The following is a 24524-nucleotide window of genomic DNA, read 5'->3' on the forward strand; positions in this document are numbered from 1 at the left end:
TTACTAACTTTTAAAACTCTTTTCCACTCAAATGATCTGGACACTTTTCTGCCAGGACCAAGAAAATACTGCAAGAAATTTTGCAAATGATACCGACCTTCCAAGCTCCAATGCTCCAATTCCTGCTCAGAATTGTCTTCCAAGTTCCATATGTTTGCCATTTCAGTTAAACAATATCTTAGACCTTTTCACCAAAGCCTCTTCCAGGAGCTACCACTTCTAAGTTCCTGAGTCTTCAGTGACTAGCAGAGAGTTAAATGGAAATGACCCAAAAGACAATTCTTTGAGAACTTTTGTCTTAAGAAGCTAGGACAGTCTTGGACATTTAAAATGCTCTCCCTGTAAACATGTTTAATCTAATTTGAGCATCATCTGTCAGTTCATTTTCTCTGTATCATTTATATGGCCCCCTTATTTTTATCTGTCTTCGAAGTACAAAGTTTTGATGCCACAAAACCCGTGCTGCTTTTTCTTTCTGAAGGAATGCATCCAGAGAAATGCTATGTTGATATTTTATCTTCATCAAAAGTGAAAGGATCCGGCAGAAAGGGAGGGTAGAATTTGGCTTGCTGTGCTGCTGCCTGAGAACCAGAGATGGTTCTGCTGCAACTGTAGCTCTCACAGGCTCCTGACATTGTCACCTCAGTCAGCTGAGCAGGTTCCACCCTGTGCGGAAGGTGAACGCCTTTGCCACCTCTGGCCAGCCTCAACAGTTCCTGGGTGGAGCTACCAAAGATCAACAGCAGTGACAATGATAATGGCAATGGGGCAGGTGGGGGCTGGAACATGTACCTCCTCATCCTCCATCCCCAGTGGAGACGTGGGGAAGACTCTTCTGCATGCACATGGGCCAGGACAGAGTGGTTCAAGGAGCAGTTCTCCTCGGGGTGGTCCTCCCTCACAAGAAGATGGACAGCTGCAGTTTGATGTGGAAATGCACACCCCCAGGCACCAGAGCTCTCGGTCAGAAGAAGGTGTAGAAGTTGAGGCTTTGAGGAGAAGCATAGACTGGACACCCAGAAGACCAGAGAACATCAGGAGTCCCACATCAGGCACCCTAAACGTTCTGCCTCATTAAGTATGAGGAAAAGCAAAGCTAGGAAGAATGGGATTGTGTTCTCGGCAGAATTTTTTTAGGGTGCCGTATTAGTCAGGGTTCTCTAAAGAAACAGAACCGACAGAAGATATCTGTCAATATTATGAGATTTTATAAAATTGTGACCATGAGGATGCATGAATCCAAACTCCGTAGGGCAGGTCCTTGATGAGTTCCAGGAGAAGCTGGATGCCTGAAGTTGAGATGGGAATTCTCTCTGCTGACTGCTGAAATCACTTCTCCTTCAGCTCATTGGATGTTAGATCTCGCAGGGCTGAAGGCAATCTCCTCAGTTGATTGTAGATGTAATCCACCGTAGATGCAGTCAACTCACTGATGAGTCACATCCAGGAAATGTCCTCACATGCTTGCTTGACCAAACAACTGGGCAAAGCACTACCTGGTCAAGCAGACACATGAGTCTAACCATCACAGGTGCTCAGCCCATGTCTTCGTTTCCCATGTTTTGGCTTTGGGAATAGGCATTCATATTGGAAACAACTGGACACACCTTCTGCCAGCACCCACTGAGGTCAAGAAAAGTCCCTGGGATCCACATGCCCCCTGAAATATTGCTATTGTCAAATTAGTTTACTTGAACTTTGGACCATTTTTCAGCATGACCCAACCTACTGCCCTGTTTTTACATATCCAAGTTCCAGTAACTCTTGCAATCTGATATTTTATTCAAACTCGCTTGAGGCATTTTACTAACCTCACTCACTTTGTGGCCTGTAAGATACTTTAGAATTTCCAAACAAAGTTTAAGATTGTCTTGAAATTTGAGAGGGCTTCTTTTCCACAAATACCACCGGCAGATTATAATTTCGACAACAATGCTATTATCTCCTTTTAGTGCCACCAGACTTAGGCTTGCATTATTCATGGTATAAATTTTACTCTTGCAAGATAACTACCATCCCTCTCTTAAGACGAGGTGAGCCTGGCTGGCAAAGGATACAAATGCTTTGTTTTGTTTTTGTTTTGTCAAAACAAAGGCAAACTTCCCCAGGCTTGAATTATGGTTATTAAAAAAGAATGCACACAATAAAAACAAGACGCGACACAAGGAAAAAAAATACCTTGGCAATTAAAAAAATTATTTTAAACCAGCTTTGGAGCCACATTTTGTCTGAACCTCCTAAAAGCACCATTTAATTTGTAGGAGGGAGGCTATACAAATGATAGACATGAAATAGAATAAGAACTAAAGTCATCAGCAGATTTTAACCCTAGTATGTGATAATGCTGGTCTTTTCTATGGTATAAAATCATTCTTTCTAGTAAGGAATGTCTCGGGCCTGGAAATACATGAAATTGCTTTGGGGATTTTTCAGTTTGGGATTTTCATGGTTTTTTTTTTTAGCTACATGTGAATTTTTCATGATTTTCTTTCAATTTATTTTATTTTTCATGTTTTTCCTCTTAAGAAGAGGCTTGAAATGAGTTCAACTTTGTGGTATAAATACAGGTTTCTCGTTTTAGAAAGCATCATTTATACTCAGAAGCCTTTTAAACTTTGCCGATTATTGCTCCAGAGTTATTTCAAACACTGTGCAACTTTCAAAACAAGAGGTGGATTGTAGGAATAGTTGAAAAAGTCCTAACAAGATGCCTTTTGTTTTCTTCTGATTTCTCACTTATTAACATTTAGTGTACCGTCTTCCCAGGGTGATTCTTGTGATTCTGCAGGCAGAGTTGACTTACTCATGTAGCCATCTTTTCAGTTATATGAGGATCTTGAAGTTCCAGAGCACTCAACGTCCCTAAAATGTGAAGTGTTAGGACCAACTTGTTGGCAAGCCTCAGGATTACCAGTTATTCGAATAGATTCTGTTGGACTCCAGAATGCATAGCATGACTACTATATTTTTGTATATAATTAATTAGCTTATGACTTTATAGACATGACTATTGAATATTTAATGAACCATTATTAATTTTAAAACTAGTGGCCTATTCATTAAATGAAGTGCATCAAGTTGACTTGAATAGAAGCACTATGAGGGAAGTGGACTTGGCCCAGTGGTTAGGGCGTCCGTCTACCACATGGGAGGTCCATGGTTCAAACCCCGGCCCTCCTTGACCCGTGTGGAGCTGGCCCACGCGCAGTGCTGATGTGCTCAAGGAGTGCCCTGTCACGCAGGGGTGTCCCCCGCATAGGGGAACCCCACATGCAAGGAGTGCTCCCTGTAAGGAAAGCCACCTAGTGTGAAAGAAAGTGCAGCCTGCCCAAGAATGGCACCGCACACACGGAGAGCTGACACAGCGAGATGATGCAACAAAAAGAAACACAGATTCCCCGTGCCACTGATTAGGATAGAAGTAGTCACAGAAAAACACACAGTGAATGGACACAGAGAGCAGACAACTGGGGTGGGGTGGGGGGGGGAAGGAGGGAGAAAGAAATTTTTAAAAAATAAATCTTTAAAAAAAAAAACACTATGACAACCAGGTTTGCCAATTTGCAAAAATTATCTCTTCATAGCAAAAAATAACATACAGATTAAATAAAAATTAATTTCTGGCTCCTTTTAAAGAACCTAGCTGTATATCTTTAAGAAAGATTACCTATACCAAATTGTTTTCTGGATTATTTCTTTCTTATGTTTTCTTTCTAGCATTAGAGCTCTAAGTAATTTTAGACATCTTTTTTTTTTACCTGTTTCTATCTTAATCTTAAACCTGGTAACACTTGATTTGCCTTCTGTAACCTGTTTTTTTCAAGTGTTCACATTTGAATTTCTTTTCGAAGAAAGGGAATCTGATTCTGATTTTGAAAAACCTAAATAAAATTGAAAAAGTTGGTAAAGTCAACTACATAGCTACACCTTACTTTGTATTACAGTTGACATCATAGGTGGAGGAGGGGGGAAGTAAAATTTTTTTTTTTTAAAGATTTATTTATTTATTTAATTTCCCCCCCTCCCCTGGTTGTCTGTTCTTGGTGTCCATTTGCTGCATCTTGTTTCCTTGTCTGCTTCTGTTGTCGTCAGCGGCACGGGAAATGTGGGCGGCGCCATTCCTGGGCAGGCTGCACTTTCTTTTCACCCTGGGCGGCTTTCCTCACGGGCGCACTCCTTGTGCGTGGGGCTCCCCCAGGCGGGGGACACCCTTGCGTGGCACAGCACTCCTCGCGCGCATCAGCACTGCGCATGGCCAGCTCCACACGGGTCAAGGAGGCCCGGGGTTTGAACCGCGGACCTCCCATATGGTAGACGGACGCCCTAACCACTGGGCCAAAGTCCGTTTCCCAAGTAAAATTATACTTAAAAGAATAGCAGCTTTTTTCTTCTTCTTCCCCTCCCTCTCCCCCTCCCCCCCCCCCTCCCCCTCCCCCCAGCCTGTTGTTTTTGTTGTCCGTGTCCATTCCCCGTGTGATCTTGTTTCTTTTTCACTTTTTGTCTTCTCTTCTTGTCTTTCGCTTCTAGGATTCACCGGGATTCCATCCTGGGGACCTCTGATGAGGAGAGAGGTTCCCTGTCACTTGCGCCACCTTGGTTCCTGGTTTCAGTTGCATCTCGCCTTGACTTTCCCCTCCCTCTTACTTTCTGTTGCGTCGACATCTTCCTGCGTGACTCACTTGTGCGGGCACTGGCTCACCGCACGGGCACTCAGCTTGCCGTGACTGCATTCACGCAGGCACTTGACTGACCATGTGGGCATTCACGCGGGCACTTGGCTCACCATGCGGGCACTTCGCTCGCCACATGGGCACTAGGCTCGCTGCACCAGCACCCACCTGGGCCCTGGCTCACCACGCAGGCACACTTTCTCTTCTTTTTTACCAGGAGGTCCCAGGGATCAAACCCAGGTCCTCCCATATGGTAGGCAGAGGTCTTATCACTTGAGCCACATCTGCTTCCTGGAATAGCAGCTTTTACAGACATCACATTGCCCTTTTTCCAAATTCAGTAGTGAGTCTATCTCTAGTTTGTTCAAAACTTGAGTGTGTTTATGATTTTTTCCAACATTAAAAATAAATTTAGTTCTGCCCCTTTTCCTAAATATCTGTGAAATTATGAAATATACTTAAAATGTGAATACAAGGTCACGATAGAACTTATAGGATAAAAGGCAGTATTTACTGATAGCTCTAGCATATGGAATGAAAGTTTACAGTCCTACCCAGATTTGCATTGAACAGAAACAGAGTGTATGATTGGAAAGAAGTCAGCAATTAACAGTAATTTTTTTAGATTTATGTTTTAAAAACTTTACACCTGTTCAGTTTGGGGGGGGAAAGTAGGCTTCATTTTTTTGTGTGAAGAAAACTGGCTTACAGTATTTGTAAAAAGAATCAAGAACAAACATGCACAAACTTGTACATTGGAAATACAACAAGTTACCTTGATGGCAGTAAAAATATTTACTATTCTTAAAAAAGGAAAATTGAAGGCTCAGAGAGTCAGATGATTTTTTAGATGAACCAGTTTTTTTTTTAAGTAGTCAAATTAACTGAGCCAAAGCTAGTATGCATTCTTCATCTATTTTGTTGGCACTTTGTATTGTTACATAACATTTACAATACATGTATAACTTGTAGCTATAACCTTTTGTGCCACTAAAACTCTCATACATATACACACCCACAGAAGTCTTTAAAGGATTCTGTGGATAATAATTCTTACACCCTCAAAGAAAGAAGAGAGGGGCGAGGGAGAGTGAGCAAATCCATGCAGCAGCGTCTTCAAATAAAAGGAAAATACAAAATAAAAATGCCCATGTTGCAATTTGAGTTGCCTAGAGAATTACAAAAGTCCTTCGATTTTGTTTAGGCTCAGAAAAAGGGAGAGAGACCTGAGCCCAGATCCTTCTTTTCAGATCAAGCAGAACCCTACTTAGATATCTAGATACTTCAATGAGTGGACAATTAAAGTGTGAATTATTTGATTGGCAAGCTGGGAGGAGAACTGGACAGGGGGCTGGCTGGGGTTCATGAAGCTGGATGGGGAATCCATCCACATTTACAAATTACCTTCGTAGCTCAAATATTTGCAACCTGGATGTTCCCAAGTCATCCAGCCTTCTAGCGTCATCCCTTTATTAGTTTTTCCCCAACTGGTCCAAGTCCCCTCCCACACACTGCGGGAAGACCAGTGGGCTCTCCATGGACCTGGTCACTTCTTATTCCGTCTTCCCATTTTGGTCCTCCTCTTCTCTGCCAACGATGACCCTAGCACGGCGCATACCCCCTTTCCTTTAAATTCCCCAAAGTACCACCAACACAAGGCTGCTACAGGGAGCCATATAACTAAAGGCGTGAGGGAAAGGAAGAAGTGGTACATCCCAGTCTGGCAACCTACTCAAAGCTGGGTCTTGTGCCTCCTTGGTCTAAGGGGATGCCCTACCGTCCAACTTCCCTCCTCTGGCTCGCAGGGCCCCTGTAATGTCCCCAACCTCTTCTAATGGCTCTCCCTTCTCCCCTCGGCATGCTTGCCCTCCCCTCGCCCGGATAGCCAGTGGTAACTCAAAATCTTTCCCATCATCATGCAGAGCTTTTCAGCTCTCTATTTTAGGCTTCTCCCTCTGTACCTTAGGAGGAAGCATCTCCTTTCACGCCCAAAGAGGTGAATTGTCTAAAGCTGTTTATTGGGGGAAAAAACACTGACTCCCTTCCTATAAAGGAAGCCACTCCCCTGGCATCTTGGCCCTTGGCGGCCCACGTTTTCCTGCAGCATCCAGGCTCATTCCTGGGAGTTGAGAGGTCCCCAGACCTTGACTTGAACCAGACTCTGCTTCTCCTCAAAATTAATGTTCACCTCCTCTCTTCCCCTCAGATCGCCCAGGGCTCGCCTGTGTTGAAAGAATAGAAAAATACCAGGACAGTTTCCTGCTGGCCTTCGAACACTATATCAACTACCGGAAACACCACGTGACCCACTTTTGGCCCAAGCTCCTGATGAAGGTGACGGACCTGCGGATGATCGGAGCTTGCCACGCCAGCCGCTTCCTGCACATGAAGGTGGAATGCCCTACGGAACTCTTCCCCCCTTTGTTCTTGGAAGTGTTCGAGGATTAGACTGGCCGCGTTGGTTCTCAGAATTCCTCCAGCACTCCTGACTGTCATTTCATTCCATTGCCTACTCTTTTCTTGTTTGTTTCTTTGTGTCAGGGGGGGGATTATTTGGGGGAGAAGGGCAGGTAGTCCTTGGTGTAGACATGGATGAAATAGCCCCCTCGAATGCGGGTACTTGTAACTCTTGTGTTTTGTTCTCCAGTCCTCTGATGTGAATGCTTTGGAGGGTTGATGGTTGGGGGGGTGGGATGGGGAACAATCATTCATTCACCAGCACCAAGCCATCACCAGCTCCCATCTGTCCCTGGTCAGAGGCTCCCGTCCACAAAATGGCACTGCGGAAGACTAAGGAAGCCTTCAAACCAAGATAATACGGTAACCTCCGACCAATCCTGATTTTTTGCAAGGCTCAAGTAGCAGGGTCCAGACCGTCCTCTGATGAAATGTGACTTTCTGCATTTTAGGAAGAGGTTCTAACAAACATGTATCTTCTCAAGAGAGCCTGCAGTCTGGGGTACTCTGCCTTCCCTCCCTAGCAGCATACCATGGAATGTGCAGGAATATTGGCATCCTGTCAACTCAACTGTCCTTTCAACATCATTTGTAAAACCCTCTGCCTTCCCTCAAGCTCTACAAGTTCATGACACACACTGTACGGGTATTTGATTGGTTGAGGCCAACAAGGGGGAAAAGATATCCTTCAGTGAGCATGAAGAAATGAAAAATCTCCACTTTGGTCAGTGATTCAACATTTCCCCCAAATTCCCGTAATATGACCTCACCGTCGGGAGACTTCCTTACAGTTGAGGCTCAGGCAAAATGTCCACCCAAATCAAACTCATTTGGTGATGTCAGTTGCCAGGGACATCTGATCTGTCCTCTCCTAGCCCCCAGAAGATATTTCCCCTAGTTGCATCTTTGCTGAGCTGGCAACAGCTTTCCCTTTGGATCAAGTCTTCTCATCAAGGAGAGATAACATGCTAAAATTTGCGTCTTTTTCTGGAAGGACTCTGAGGAGAGATGAGCGCGGCTGCGTTTTGAGTTGAATGGAAATGGTAGGGTTCTGGGAGGCCCCTTGTATTCTGTTGGTTTGAGAATGCTTCTGGGCAGCCTTCAGTCCTCAAGCTGCTTGCTTGACTCACAGAGGTTTCCTATTCTCCACCTTTTTTAGCTTGACTACCGCCCAACAAAGACAGATGCTCCTGGCCCTGCCCCAAACCCCTGTCTCCCTCTAGCAGCATTGCCCTGATGGATTTGCAGCAGCAGCACCTGCAGACAGGTACACAGACACTCACCTGCCCAGCCCCACTGCCTCCGGAGCGGTGTATGCTAGAGTAGCTTGTGCCCAGGAAACAAATGGTGACACCTCATCACTTCAACTTCAGAAAACGGGCAAAGAATGTACTCATGCAATTGAATGTATCTCATCTCTCAAAGGCATAGTAGCTATGGACTATTCCTTCACCTGCCTTTTACTGCCTTATCCTGGAAATATTGGGGAAAATAAGCCATATCAGTGAGATTCACCTAAAAACAAAGGAATGAAATGTACTGTGAGAGCCAAGTTGACGAATTTAGTTTTTAAGTTGGGTAGAGCATGCCCAGCCCAGAAGTCAGGGTGCCCAAATTCTGCTTGTGCCCTGTCTGCTGGTGGATTTGGGGCTTCATTTTCTCACCTGTTGACCATTCATTTGGATTAGCTAATCTTGAAAACCTCCCCATCTCAATATGTATTACTTCCAAGGGAAGACTTCTGGTTGATTTGAGGGTTCCTCTCCTGTTTAAATTTCTAACTTTATTAGACAAAAAGCATGGCCCTATTAACGAAAGGATATTTGGTGTTGATTCAAAACAAGGTGGAAGAAGTCAACACAGTACTAGTCAACTAGTGCTAGAATAGATGGAAAAAGGAGGAGCATACCTGCTTTGAAAATCCCAAGTATGACTGAACTAATCTGGGGCGGGGATTATCTGGACTGGCTTCTGGAGAAGATGAAACAAGAATAGCACTATGGAGCTTGCTAATGAGGAAAAGGAAGCAGGTGATGAAATCAAATTCTAAGCATGAAGCTCATGAGCAGATTGCCTGCTTTGACTTGATCTACAGATTTTTTTTTCCTTTTTCTAATTAACCTCTAGCCAGTCTCCCGAAGTGCTCATTTTTTAACATCTCAGCTCCTATTTACTTTCCTTGGAGAATTACTCTGAGGCATAAACCCCTGACCGCCTTCTAGGCTCCAGGGTAACTCTGAGAAGCTTTGACAGTGGGGTGTGAGGGTGGGAGGCGAATTTTCTCACGGAAGGACACAATTTCCTCGTTTTGTGTGATGAGAATCCCCAATATGTCCACCACATCCAGATTCACAAGCAAGTGTAGATCCCGGTATAAAGCTAAACCAGAATGATGGATTAACTATGACTGGGAATTGGCCCAACCATACAGTATGTCTCGAGTAATCCAGCCAGTTCCAAAGAAAGTCCTGCTGTATCCTCAACCCTTTAAATGATTGCCTTAAACAGGCAAGCTGCTGGCCCAGAAATCTTGTCGAAGGATGAATTCTTTACGGAGAGCAGGACAAGCCTTCGTGTACTTCAGGTAGAAGGGAATGGCGAAAAGAATCCCAACCCTGGTAGTCACATCAATGGAACGCTTTCCTTCTGTCGCTTACCGTGCTGCTCACAACATCTCGAAACCCCATCTCATAAAACTCAGTTGTGAGGGATTCGCTCTGGAATTTTTTTCACTTTCTTTTCTCGTATTGGCAGGACTTTCAGATCAGGTGCGGACCTCATTGGAACACTCTTCACACCCACCCCCTCACCCCCCCCCCCCCAATGGGGCAGAAGTCCCAGCAGAGGAGAGGATTTCCCACACCTGGGCTTCTTAATTACAAGTCCCTTAACTTCGGTGGATGAGTGGTGTGTGTGCGTGTGTGTGTGTGTGTATCAACCTCAAGTGTACTTTGCTCTTCGGTTTAGATGTTCGGTATTTCCAGAAATTGTGAAAAAAAAAAAAAAGTAAGATCTTTTCTTCTCTATGATCCTGCTCAAAACACCACGTGCCACCTCAGAGCTTTTTCAATAGTCCAATGAGCCTTGGTCCTCGATGACGTGTTGGTGTCTCAGCCCCGTGATGCCCCCTCCCCTGTCCCCGAGGGAGGCTCTGCAGCTCCCAACGCGGCCATCGAGTGGCCAGCCGGGGGCCCACCTTCGCCCCCGCCCCCCCAGGGCTGCTCCATTCGCTCTTCCGTGAACAGGGGTGCAAGCCTTGGCCCCCTCAACACTAAGCCCCCTCCCCTGGCTCAGCCCCCCTGGGACTGCTGAGCTCCCTCAAAGCATGTCCTTGTCAGTGATCCATCTTTATTCTATGGAACTCTAACCTATTCGTGTCATATTGACCTTTTGCTGCATGAGTCATAAGTTATGAAATCGGTCTTCTGGTTTTTGAAATGTAGCCCGCATTTGTAAGGCTAAACCTTTTTCACGAACTCAATTTAAGTGAATAACCAAGCCACATTGCCTCTCCAGACGGGGAGTGACGACAGACGTTTGAGTCGCTTTTGGCCCTTTCCAACAGCTCTGGCATCAGGTTCTCAAATAAGCTCAGAATTTTTCCTGTTATTTTAATAATATGGAAACATTAGCGTAGTGTTTCGTTTGATAGGGATAGACTATAATCCATATTTAAATTTTATAGAGAAGAAATTTTATTGTACTGTGATGTAGATATTTATTATCCAGGTAAGGATTTGCCCGGTGTGTATTTTTTACAATTGAAACATTTTACTTTAATCTTTAAAAAAAAAAAAAAAATTTTAAAACGCAAACAAAAAAAAAAAAACAGACTAGAGGAAAAAAGGTTTGGCCTTATCACAGAATTTTTACTGTGCTGTACAAATGTTTGCAAATGCAAAAAGTGTGCATTTCTAGTGTGTTTCCACATTAATTAATGCGCCTTCAAGAGCAATATCGTGCAGATAAACGCTGTTTGTGGCTTTCTGTTGCACAGTTAAAGCTGACCCACCTTATGCACAAGACAATCAAATATAAATCTCTCCTCCTCAGGATGCGGTTAAATACTCATGTAAATTATGGAGCACAATGCAAGACAGAAGAAGACACTTTAATTATACATGTATTGTTGGTATAGAAAATATCAGGGCATGAATGAGCTCGTGTTTTGCCATTTCTTTCTTCTTTTGGATCTCTCTGATCAATTTGGCATTTTTAATCATAGAGCCAAATTAATTCTTTTTTTTTTCAGAGAAAACACTTTTCCCCCATAATGTTTTCATGCCCTGAGAATCAGAAAAATACTGCAGAATAGGAAACGAGTTTCAGTCATCAGAAGATTTGTTTTGCAAACAGTGTTAAGTGATATTGCTAGATTTGGTAATATTTTTTTTTCAGCCTAAAACTCTGTTGAAATCTGTGATTAAAATGTTTTAAACTATCCAAAAAGAAAATTTGTATATTTGGGAAAAAATGGATTTTTACATAGCTTTTGTATGCAAATATTAAAATGTAATTATGAATATAGTGGGCATAGATAAACTCATAAGCTTAAATTCTAAAAGAGAAAAAAGAAAAAAAAGAAAAAGCTTATAACTGATATACTTTCTTGTCTCTTTCTTTAAATCTTGTTATTGACTAAATAAGCACAGGCTTGCCTGCTCTTCTCACCTCGCTGCTACTGGAAGTGAGGGAAACCAGAATGTAAGGCCGTTTGTTACATAAGCATCTAACAGAATAAGCAAATTTACTTACCAAGAGAACATGGAGAGAGGGAGATGAAAGAAGTAAAGGGCTGCTGGGGGATTACGTCAATGGAAGGGATGACAGAGATGGGAAAGAGGGACAAGTTAAGCGTTTGCAACTCAGGGACTATGTTCAGTCTCTTCTCCCAAAATGTTCAGAAATATTAATTATTAATGGGATTGTACTAAACTAACATCATACACCAAGAGAAACCTCAATTCCCATTTCCCTGAATGCATTAGTTAGGACTCTTTCCACAACAAGTGACAAATGCCTAAATCAAACTGGCTTAAGCATACAGGGAATTTATTGGCTTTCATATCTAGAAAATCTGAGAATATTATATTAATAGCTTCAGTCATGGCTGGATCTGGGTGTCCACTCAGTATTGTCAGTCAGTGCCTCCCTATGTCTGAGTAGATTTTCCTAGGTAGGGATTTCCTTCATGTCAGTTTCATGTCTTTACTTCATGTTGCCCTCTGATAGCTCTAAGATTATTATCCTTACAGCTCCGAATCCAGTAGAAAGACAATTCTTCTGCCCAACAGTTCCAATGAAAATCCTGAGCCTAATTCTCACTGGCCCAAACTGAGTCACGTGCCCATTCCTGGACCAACCACTGTGGTGAGGGGAATGGATATGCCTGTTAGCTTGCTCCTGTGAAACTGGGTCAGGGAAGAGAGGGCTGATTAGCCTTATCTAAACTCTCAACTTAGAGTTGGGGCAGGGAAGATCCCTCAAAGAAAACTCTAAATCTTGTTACTACAAGAAGTGAGGAAGAATTGTGGACAAGAAAAAGCAACAAATGTCTACAATGAAAGTCTGAAAGCACATCCCTCTTCAGTACAGCAATGGGGTCTCCTGAATACAGAAGCAGCTCAACCTGATTTGGCTAAGACATGCATCAAATAAACACTTCCCAAGAGAATCATTTATTACATCCCCCGGTCTCATGAAAGAGGCCAGTCCAGCTAAGATGGCGCAAACGTATTGTTTCCGTGGGTCAGATTGGACCACAGAACTATTTTCTGAGTTGCCCCACTCTCTATTCAAAGTACTGTGTATCATTTTTATACTTATTTTTTTCTACATTATGTACCTCCCAACTCCACCCTAATGAACAATTTCAATAAGGCAATGAATTGCTTTATTTTGGAGAATTATATATATATGTATAGTTCTGAGCTGTATATTATGTTTAAATGGATATTATGTTAAAATAAGAAGAGAGCTGTCTTAGTCATGGTTACCCCAAAACGCAGAGCTTTCACACTATAATTTTATTGAGGCTAGTAGCCCCATCCAAGCAGGAGCAAAGGAGAAAGAGAGTGAGGTAGGGAAGAAGAGCAGAAACTCAAGCATGCATTGTTGAGTGGCTACACTTAAGATCAAGCCCAACTCTGAGTGCTCAACCTTGCAAGGCCATCTTCTAAGGGACCATGCTGCATCTCGGGCTGGGCCATCCAGGAGTGGAGAAAGGAGAATTGATCTACTGGCTCTCATCTCATTATTAAAGAAGAGGTAACTCCCCTCCACTTCTAGTTTGTGGAACTGCCTGGTCACAGGGCAGGTCCTTGTGATAATCAGCTGCCACTCCACAGCTGGGCAGAGCCCACCTAGATGAGGTGGCAAGTGAAGTGGAACAAGTGCCCATGGGCCCTGGGGAAAGAGGTGGAGCTCAGAGGAGCTACGGTGATCTGATACAGAGGTTCCTCCAGCCAACAAGCTCTTCTGGTTATGGGGAGAAAGGACATAGGCTCTCAAGTTCCTAAGAGAATCATGAAGTTCAACAAGCAGCCAAACCTGTATTTCAGTGTATCATGAGTTTGTATGTATAGGGATTTTCAATGTAATGCAAACTGGTCATATAAACTGATGAGCCAGTTGGGGCTGAAAAAATTAAATACCCTTAGACTATTCATTTAATTATAGCATATTAGTTTGTCTTACACATGGTTGATTTCAGGGGCAGATTTGTGTTCTGTATAAATAACGATCTGAAATTTTTGAAGAAGCCAGGGAAAGTTTTGATTTTTCATACAAAACTTCGCTGAGTACAAACTTGCTTAGAAAGAACGCATATGAAAAGTGAAGTCAGATGAAGCTGCAGTGAACACCTCTCTTTCAAGACATGATAACATTCTCTTTATTTTATTTCACCTTTCTTGTACATAACACCCATTGTAATGAGGAAGGGAGATCTTATAGAGTAAACCATGCTCAAGTTAGCAAATTTGATTCTTGTGTGAGGAGACAAGAGACGGATCTTTAAAAAGAGTATCCAAGGGAAGTGGATTTGGCTCAACTGATAGAGCATCCGCCTACCATATGGGAGGTCCAGGGTTCAAACCCAGGGCCTCCTGGCCCATGTGGTGAGCTGGCCCACACACGGTGCTGATGCGTGCAAGGAGTACCATGCCACGCAGGGGTGTCCCCCACATACGGGAGCCCCACGCGCAAGGAGTGTGCCCCATAAGGAGAGCTGTCCAGTGCAAAAAAAGCACAGCTTGCCCAGGATGGTGCCACACACTCAGCTGAAATAGCAAGATGACGCAACAAAAAGAGACACAGATTCCCAGTGCCACTGACAAGAATACAAGCAGACACAGAAGAACGCACAACAAATGGACACAGTGAGCAGACAACTTAGGGGGGAGGGGAGAAATAAATAAATAAAATCTTTTTTAAAAAAAGAGTATCCAAGCAGCAGAGTTGGGGACTCTAAATGGAAAGAGAACCAACACATTGTCTCTGAGTCCTTCCTCACCCCCGACCAACAAGCTTTATGAGACAGTATTTCTTAGTGAAAATTCTTATAAGAAATGTTTAAATGTTATGGAAGTAAGCCTAAACTTACTGCAGTGATGTCACCTACAGATGACTTATTTTGTTCTTTTTGAGTGCTCTTCCCTGAGTTTACCCTTTCATGAATCATATACTGATGCATTTTCTAGATAGAACATCAAGAAATATAGAGAAGCAATAAAAGTTGCCTGGTTACACCACTTTTAAAAAAAAATTCTACAAGTGCAAGAAAGAGCATCCACACAAGGTTCAGGACCAGTCCTCAAATCTAAGAGGAACAACCCTGAACCAATGAGTGCTTATGAAACCATCCCAGAAGAAGGCGGATGGAGTAGAGAGGAGTCTGGCAAAGACTAGATCCAGCTGAACCTTCACAGTTAAGTGTAAGAAAACTGCATTTTAAAAGAAAAAAAAAAAAGATTACCATTGCGGGACAAGAAATAAACTCCCAAGCTTTTCAAAGATGGTCACCAAATATCTAAGGAAGTGTCATCCAGCAATTTTTCAAAGGTGCATAGAAGCTGAACACATAAAGACACATAGATGTTCCTATACCAGGAACCATGCAAAGCCCTTTACATTGGCCCTAACCCTCCAAACAAGCCTGTAAAGTGTGTTTGTGTTTTTTAAAAAGGTTTTAAAAAATTTTTAAAGATACGTAGATCATACAAAATGTCCCATATATCCCCACTCCCCACCCCCACTCCTCCCACATCAACAACCTCTTTCATCAGTGTGGCACATTCATTGCATTTGGTGAATACATTTTGGAGCACTGCTGCACCACATGGATTATAGTTTATGTTGTAGTTTACACTCTCCCCAAGTCCGTTCAGTGGGTTATGGCAGGATATATAATGTCCTGCATCTGTCCCTGCAATATCATTCAGGTCAACTCCAAGTCCTGAAAATACCCCATATCACAGCTCTTTTTCCCTCTCCCTGCCTTCAGCAACTCCCGTGGCCACTGTCTCCACATCAATGATACGGTTTCTTCCATCGCTAGAGTCACAATAATTATATAGTAGAATGCCAGTAAGTCCACTCTAATCCTTATTTTATTCCTCCATCCTGAAGATCCTGGGATGGTGATGCCCATTCCACCTCTAAATCAAGAGGGGGCTTAGATCCCACATGGCTGATGGATGGGATTCTCCTGCTTGCAGCTGTAGACTCTCTCAGTTCCCTGGTGCGGTGGTTGACCATCCCTGTTAGCTGACCTGGGTAAGTCCAATGAACCAGAGAGTAGGTGTTGCAACTCCATAGAGGTTCAGGGCCCAGCCAGCAGACAGTCAGTCCAGAGATTCAAGTCTCCTGAGTATACACCAAAAACAGCACCAATCACAGGTTCAGTAAAAGTGACAGAAGAGGCTCGTGTAGAGAGGCCACATCCAAGTCCAACTCCATCACACTCAGGAGCACAGTTTCCAAAGTAGGACCCGCTGTCAAGGCTCTGAACTCCAGAGCCATCTGTCATGACTGTAGAACCTGGGTGTCTCCGTAGCCTTAGGAGCTCCCTGGTGTGGTGGTTGACCTTCTTCACCTCCATGTTAGATGAGTGGGGTAAGTCCAATAAACCAGAGTGTAGGAGCTGCAAGTCTGTTGAGGCTCAAGGCCTGGCTATCACGTGGTCAGTCCAGAGATTCAGGTGCCTGGGTATACATTAAACCCCAGCACCAACAACAGTTCCGGTAAAAGTAACAGAAGAGGCTTGTAAACAAAGATCACATCTGAGTCCAGCTCCATCACACAGAAACACAAACTCCAAAGTAGGGCCAACTGACATGGCACTGAACTCCATCTGCCATGACCATTGAACCTGCAGGTCTCTGTAGCCCTCAGAAGAACCTGTACCTGGGATTGTATCTACTTTATCTGTCCTGACTCACTTTTAAGTCTCTTAGCCATATAAATTCATTTGTCTTTACCGTTTCCCCCTTTAATTCAATGTCTTTTTCTAGTGGTTGGTAAAAATCCCTCAGCACCAGGGATGTAAAGTAGGTTTGACAATGGGATTCCAAGGCCTGTATTTATTTTACAACATGCAGTAATGAAACTGGGGTAAAGCTTTAGCCCCTGAAGAAAGAAAAGAGGCAACTCTGCTTGGAAATGTTTGCCATTCCCCTTCCTAAAAGACTCATCCACCTAATGCAAAAAATATCTGCATCTTAAATAAAGACTACCTCGCCTCTCATCAGGTTGTGTCTGTTGCATAATCACTTATTGGCTTTGCAATAATGCCTGTTATTCCCTTTGCGGGACCTATTTACAATGCAGCTGGCTTCTAGAGCATTCCAACAAGAGGACATTTTGTTTTACCGGACATTTGGGGGAAATCTAAATTACTCTGCATAAAGGAAGGAGAAAAATTTACAGCAATGGATTTTAATGGGAGAGGAGGGGAAAGCAAACAAGATGACAGAAGCACATATTTTCAAGAAGGGATCCCATGCTGTAACCCCCAAGCTTTAGCTAATCCACTTAAAATTGGCAAGCGCGTGGTGCCGATGAACTTCTTGTGGAAACCAGTGAAAAAGGGCATTCCAATTTCGCTTTCATGTTGATGTGGAACAAGAGCCCCAAAGCAAATGGAATCTTGATAATATCCAAGAATTCGTAGAATCCTCTGGGTTCTTCATCTAGTGTCAGATAATTAAGAGAAGAGTTTTTCAAAGCAATTTCGCATAGATCCAGCTGGTTTCACCTAGATCTAGTTGCTATCTGATAGATACACTTATTTAAAAAGCTACACACAGGGAAGCAGATTTGGCTCAGTGGACAGAGCATCTGCCTACCACATGGGAGGTCCAGGGTTCAAACCTGGGGCCTCCTGACCCTTGTGATGAGCTGGCCCACGTGCAGTGCTGATGCGCGCAAGGAGTGCCGTGCCACACAGGGTCAGTGTCCCCCGCATAGGGGAGCCCCACACGCAAGGAGTGCACCCCGTAAGGAGAGCTGCCCGACGCAAAAAAAGTGCAGCCTGCCCAGGAGTGGTGCCGCACACACAGAGAGCTGATGCAGCAAGATGACGTAACAAAAAGAGACACAGATTCCCAGTGCCGCTGACAAGAATACAAGTGGACACAGAAGATCTCTTACTCAACTCCATTTTTACCTACAATCACAGGGAGACAGCAAAAATCTTGGACAAAATATTAGCAAAACAAACCCAGATATATTAGAGAGAAACCATTTATGAGAACATCTGTGTAAAGTCTGAAATGTCACAGGCAGTTTTCTCAAATCAATACCAAAAAAAAGACATAAAATGCGATCGAAAAATGGAATATTCACAGAAGAGAAAGCCCAAATGGCCAACAAGTATACAAAGAGGTCCTCACCTCACTAGGAATCAGAAATATGAAAATCGATACCACCTTACTCCCACAAATGAAGAAGACAGAAAATGCCAAGTCTTAACAAGAAAATAGGAAGACGAGGGCCTCCCAGCCTGCTGGTGAGGGTGTGATCTGATTCAGCCCATCCATAAAGCACTGTAGCTCCTTAATGAACTGAGCTTCCCTATAAACATTACCTGGATCCCGTTCCTGGGAGCATACATAGAGGGATTCTCATCTGGGACTGCAGGTGAGTGGTCCCAGCTCCCCCCAGCCCTGGCAACAGCAGGGAATTGAATTGAAGCTAGGGAAGAGGAAAATACCTTGGTGGTGGCCTATGTATCCTGAAAATCCCTGCAGCTTTAGAAGCATTGAACTAGACCAGCAGACAGCAGCTTGTAAGAAACAGAACAAGACCGTAAAAGAGTGCTATTTTTATGTATGTGAGCCACAAGCAAACCATTTGTTTTACATGGAATCATGCATAACCAAGGACATGCCTCAAGCACATTAGATGAGGTGCCCACGTGGAAGAGCTGAAGAAAAAAGATGAACTAGGACAAGAGAAGGTCCATGACAGGCTAATGATTTCAGCCGTCAAGAAATGAGGCGTGGCAGAGCAGGTGTAGCTCAGTGGTTGAGTACCTACTTTGCACGTACAAGGTCCTGGTTCAATCCCCAGTACCTCAAAAAAAAAAAGAAAAGAGTGTGGAAAGCGGACTTGGCCCAATGGATAGGGCATCCGCCTACCACATCGGAGGTCCACGGTTCAAACCCCAGGCCTCCTTGACCCATGTGGAGCTGGCCCATGTGCAGTGCTGATGTGCGCAAGGAGTGCCGTGCCATGCAGGGGTGTCCCCCATGTAGGGGATCCCCATGCACAAGGAGTACGCCCCATAAGGAGAGCCACCCCAGCACGAAAGAAAGTGCAGCCTGCCCAGGAATGGTGCCACACACGTGGAAAGCTGACACAACAAGATGACACAACAAAAAGAAACACAGATTCCCAGTGCTGCTGATAAGGATAGAAGTGGTCACAGAAGAACACACAGCGAATGGGGGGGAGGGGGGAATAAAAAATAAATAAATGAAAATTTTAAAATTAATTTATTAAAAAAAAGAAAAATAGAAATGAGTGTGATGATCTCAAGCCCCTCAAGGACCCCAAAAAGCTGCCAAGCTTTACCAAGCTTTAACCACCTCTTTATTCTATCTTCCCTGAATCACTCATCGTCTAGCATTGTCTACATGACAGTGGGTATTAAGTGGTTGGATTAACAGAATCCTAATGACATAATCTGGAGCTGCAAAGCCAGGGAGAGGAAATCCAAGAAGGCCTGGAGATGGCTGGGAGAAGGGGAGAGAAGGCAGTAAACGGTCCTAAGTGATCAACGGTCTTCCAACTGCAGAACCAGTTTTTCATAACGACAATGTCTAATGTGTTCAAGAGAATGGAGAGGAAAGGCTCTGGTTGGATAGGTCTGCCCATTCAGCCACCCTGAAGTTCCTAAAACAGCTAGGGCTCCAGGGATCCCCAAACTTCCATCAGAGTTCTGAAGACCTCTCTTGTAGAAACTCTTGCATTTATAAGCCAGGTGTGCAGTGATGAGTGGGTGAGTCACTTTCATTAGCAGAGACAGGGTAGAGTCTCTTATCATCCATCAACGGTTTACAGAAAGACTGAGTCGACCTAAAGGTTTGCTGCCTGGGACAAGAAAGGAGACCTGAGAGATGATCTGCTCAGGCTATTATTTCTCCTTTATCCCCTGAACCAAATATTTTTTTGAGAATGCTATTGAAGTTTAAATGTGTGCTATCTGGGCAGGTTTAGCAAGTTTAAACTAAGCTGGTTCTGTCTCTTCCTAGTTCCTGTAGCTAATTAGGGAGTTTATGAACCAGGACCCAGCTCATTTCATAGGGGAATGATCCAAAGAATTGGGAACATTTAGCCTGTTGTCGAGTTGACATTCTAGCTCACACCAAAGCTAGCTGCCAGGTGGAAGAGGAAATCAGTTTGTTCTGAGTTGTTCCAAAAACCATAGCCACAATTAATGAATGGAAACTACCAAGAACACAAAATGAGCTCAAGAAGGAAGAATTATGTCACAGTGAATCTCTCTACAATTGGAAAGAGGGAATTCCCCATCATTTGAGTCTGTCAAGTCAAGAATAAACACTCATCTGACAATGAGGTTAAAAAAGGACTAGCAGTCTCAGAGCATGTGCGCGCTCAGATCCGCTCCAGCCACAGGTCACGCCATGGTCCACCCTTGCCCTGGTTTTAGGTTGTCCCTCATGGTGCATTAGTAAACATGTAAGATGGACTTCAATTAGATTGGACTTCTAGTGCCGCAGACTTTGAATGTATAATCGTTCCCTGCAAAAGCAGATGAGCCCGTAAAATGAAGCCTACCATCTGTCTCTACAATATTTTTCCAGGGAACTAAGCCCTAGGATTGTCTGACACGCTGAAGACATTACGTTGCCATTGGTTCATCGGAATGATGTCCAAGACTCCAGTTATTAATAAGAGGCTCCGTTATAAAATGAATCTCGGTTTAATTGCCTCTGGTTGAGACTCTGCACGTTGGTTGTTTGCCCAGGCACAAATTTATTTTTATCAAAATCCGTCGAAATCAGCTTGGCTGAGTAATATGTACCCAAAAAAAAAACCACAGCCTGGGGCCGCTTGGGCAGCTCCTCCACTAATTCATAGATTAGAGAAGAACAGAACTTTCAAAAAAGAAATGTTTTGCCAGGAATTTATTCCTCACCTGCATTTCCGAGCACTTTTGCTTGGCTTAGTTAATGTTAGCAAAAGCCGTGGGCGTTCACTGAGGAGGAGACTCAAGCACGACAAGGGCACAGCGGATGGACTGCTGCCCTGAACAGTTGGGGGCAGGGTTTGGTGTTTGAATTCTGCTGTGAGGTACCAGCTGGTTCTCCATGGGCCCTCCTGAGGCCTTCACACTGAGAGCATGGCTTAGTTCCAGCGTCTATCAGAAGTAGGCAGAAGTGGATTCCGGCCACTCTAAATTACAGTGGATTACAGGCAAGACTAAAAATGTGCTGGTACAATTTTTTCCTCCAAAACAGTGATTACGAGTCACATATTTGCAAGGATTGATGATATCCAGCTTGTCGTAAAAACATTTCAACTGCAATCAGCCTCATCACTCCCGAGAAGACTTTTAGTTCACATTCAAATGTGAACTAAAACAACCACAGGAAAAAAAAAAAAAAACAACCACACTCTCCCTGAAAAAAATATAGAAATACATCTCATACAGACAGAGAGGCTGGAGTGGAGTGGGAGAACACCAAAATTCCAAAAAGCGTGATGTCCACGGCACATGAAAATAAAATACTGATCCCAGGGGTTCAAAATAGCATATTCTTAGCTTGATCCCAAGGATCTCTGGAAGTCAAGACATTTTTTATTAATTTTTTTTTAATTTCCCATTTCATTTCAAAGGTAATTTTGAAAACTTAAAGCATATTATTTGGGGCATCCAGAGCAACTCAAAACTAAATACAAAATTTCAATCATTTGTTTGCATTTGTGCTACAATGCCTTCGATGTTGAGTGATACACTTTATTTATTACAAACTAATGACGAAGAAATGCAGACTTCATAAGTATTAACGATGAAGTCATACCCAAGCCGACGGCATCACGGTGCACAGAGCCCTCAAAAGACCTTCTAGTAACTCAACTGGAGAAAAGTAGTGGGCAACTTGAGTTATCACAGTTAAGGATGTAATCGCAATCTTACCAAATCTGGGGGATCTAAGAACAACCTGAGAGACATTTGACACTTCTGCAGAGACCACCAATTCTAGGTAAATTTCTTAGAAGAAGATGTATTGCAGTCTTAAGATCTTGAAGTTAATAAGAAGGAGTATAATGGTTCTGTTAGTGAGAGAGAGAGAATATTGTTTGCAATCTTTCTCTCAGGTGTCTTTATCTCTCTTGAAGATGGATAGCCTGTGCAAAAGGAGAGGTTCTGGAGCAAGCTAAGTATTCTCACCAAGACTAGGAAATATGTCCTTGATTATTGAGGGGAGAAAGGGAAGTGAAGAAGCGTGCAGACTCTGGTGGGACCTGAGAAAACATCCTGAACCTTCCCTATCTAGGAGCCTAATGTAGGAATAAAACTGCAGCTCAGGTTGGGGAAATCTGAGAGTGTCGTGGACTTGGCTCCCATTCCTGGGCTGAAGTTACAAAAACAGGGTGACCTCATAAGAGAAATGGACATATGGTTCACGAATTCCCCAAGCCTCAGAGTAAAAACAAAACGGCAGAATAATTTTATGAACCTAAGAGATGTCCCAAAGTAGCTAGAGTTTAAACAACTCCTCGAAATTTTCTGTAGCTCTCTTTCACATGGGAGCAGTGGACTCGTGTGTGCACAGGGCACCTAAGAAGGGCAGAGGAAGCAGTCGAGAGAGAACTTACCTGGTAAGAGCTCATAGACAGGAAAGAGGAACGACTCAGCTGGCCCTGCATGAATAAACAGTGAAGACGTGAGGTCTCAGCAGATGCCAGTGTAGACTGATGCCAACCCTGGCCAGCTGCCCCCACGCCTGACCTGAGTTATTCTCAAATTTTAACAGGCATCAGAATTATCTAGAGAACTTGAGAATGCAGATAGCTGGGCCCACCCAATCTTTCGGGTTTGGGTTAGGGACTGAAAATGTGCCTTCTAACAGGCTCCTAAATAATGGTTGATGTTGCTTGCCAGGAAACCGCATCTTGAGAACCACTGCTGTGACACATCCTGACCCCCTAATTTATAGGAAACCCGGATGTAAGCAGGAACTCCCAACAAAATGGAGTTCCTAATAGAAAGTATGTTAATGGGAAAATAAAATTGCCTTTCTCATATCCCTGCACGTGGGGGAATAAGCTGTGTATCCAACATGGAAAACAAGAGGCCAGTGGCTTCCTAAATCTCTATTTGATCATCTTTCTCCCCCAGAAAACATGACTTCCTATGGTTTTGCCTCACTAGATCTAATTCTTAATTATACCTAATAACATATTCATGACTTAGTTCTCCAATGAGTAAAAAAAAAAAAAAGATTGGGACCCACTATCTATTATAAAGTATTTTAAATAAATCACAGACAGGATAACAATGATTTTCTAAAATGTGCCATGTTATGTCACTTGTCTGCTCAGAATTCCCCAGCAGTGCTTCCGTAATGGAAGTGAAGTCTAAGGCCTGTCACAGTGTGGCCTGCACTTCTGTCCACAGCTGGGGTGCAGCCGCCCTCTGTCCTCTCCTCCCTCTCCCAGCTCATTCCCTGAACCCCAGCCACGCTGGTCTATCCGTGCACCTGAAAAGCCCCCATCCATTCGCCCTCTGGACCTTCTGCTCTGTTCCCTCTGCCTGGAAGTGCAGTTCTTTCCCTCCCTTCCTTCAGGTCTCTCCTCCAACGTCTCCTAGTTAGAGAGGAGTTCCCTCTTCACCCAAGAAAAACACGGCCCCCTCGCCTCCATCTGCCTTGTCTCAGGTTATCCTTCTTCATATCACTTATCACAGCCTGAATTGCTGTATGTTCATTGCTTTTTTACTTTTTAATTGTCAACCAGAATGTACACTCCATGAAAGAAGGAGACTAGCTGTGGTTCACTGCTAAATCTCCAGTTCCTGGGAGTTGCCTGGTACTAGCATCACTCAGTAAATAATTGCTCAATGAAGGAACAGAAAACAAAAGAACGGCCCGACTCCCACGGTTCCTTGAGGCATGAGAGAAAGCTGTGTGACTATGGCAGCCCCGGTTGCTTTTGCGTGACCATCTTTCCCCTTTCTCTCTCACCCCCAAGCACCACCCACTGTCCAACACTAAGGAAGGGTTATGTATGGGTGCTTGCAGGAACAAAAAAGCTGGCAATGATACAAGGGTGAGCCAACCTGCCCACTGGACAACCAGGGAGAAGAAGAGAAATCCTTCTCAACTCCATACCCAACCTCAGGTGAGGGCACAAAAGAAAGTAAGGCTCGCCTGTGATTCTGTGGCTCAGGGACCACCACGGTTAACTTCTGGGAGTAGAACCCATCCTTCCAGGCTTATTTATATGTGTAGATAAACAGACATAGGAATCGCTTTCGCAACTTTCAGTGTAGACTTGATTTCAGGCAAAGTTCTCTAGGAGGTAATCCATAAGAAATTTGAAATCCTACAACGAAGTTGATTGAAGAGCCAAAAATGGAGTATAGAAATGGTTTACACTTAATATTTTCCTTGGGCTGTCTGTTAGGAGAATTTCTCCGCTCCAAGGTCCACAATCATAATTGCTTTTGATAAGTAATATGTTTAGCTAAGCGATGTCAAAAGGATCAAAATGTGGGGATTTTGCCATTTTCAGCTTTTAGCAGAATAAGGAAGTCCCACAATTTAGCCCATCTTCCTTGTTGACATCTAAGAACTTGATTTTTGTCCTTTTGTATTAGCAGAGAGTTCAAAATCAAGAGAATGCTTCCAAAGACTCATGATGGAA

At 43.6% G+C, this 24524-nt stretch overlaps 1 protein-coding gene and 1 pseudogene across 14 annotated transcripts in view; both read left to right on the forward strand.

Moving 5' to 3' along the window:
* THRB (thyroid hormone receptor beta) overlaps positions 1 to 11727 on the forward strand; it is a 468309-nt gene extending 456582 nt beyond the window's left edge. For 11 of the 14 annotated variants that reach the window (XM_058290895.2, XM_058290897.2, XM_058290890.2 and 8 more), the window contains one exon: positions 6877 to 9517. In XM_058290895.2, coding sequence (XP_058146878.1) covers positions 6877 to 7118 — 242 coding nt within the window. In that variant the 3' untranslated portion in view covers positions 7119 to 9517. Of the gene's footprint in view, positions 1 to 6876 lie in introns of all 14 variants that reach the window. The other 3 variants (XM_058290889.2, XM_058290886.2, XM_058290888.2) reach the window with 2 other exon arrangements.
* On the forward strand, positions 685 to 1627 carry LOC139437940 (BCL2/adenovirus E1B 19 kDa protein-interacting protein 3-like pseudogene; annotated as a pseudogene).
* Positions 11728 to 24524: the final 12797 nt, after the last annotated feature.

The sequence above is a fragment of the Dasypus novemcinctus genome, chromosome 31, assembly GCF_030445035.2.
Source record: "Dasypus novemcinctus isolate mDasNov1 chromosome 31, mDasNov1.1.hap2, whole genome shotgun sequence".
Taxonomy (NCBI): domain Eukaryota; kingdom Metazoa; phylum Chordata; class Mammalia; order Cingulata; family Dasypodidae; genus Dasypus; species Dasypus novemcinctus.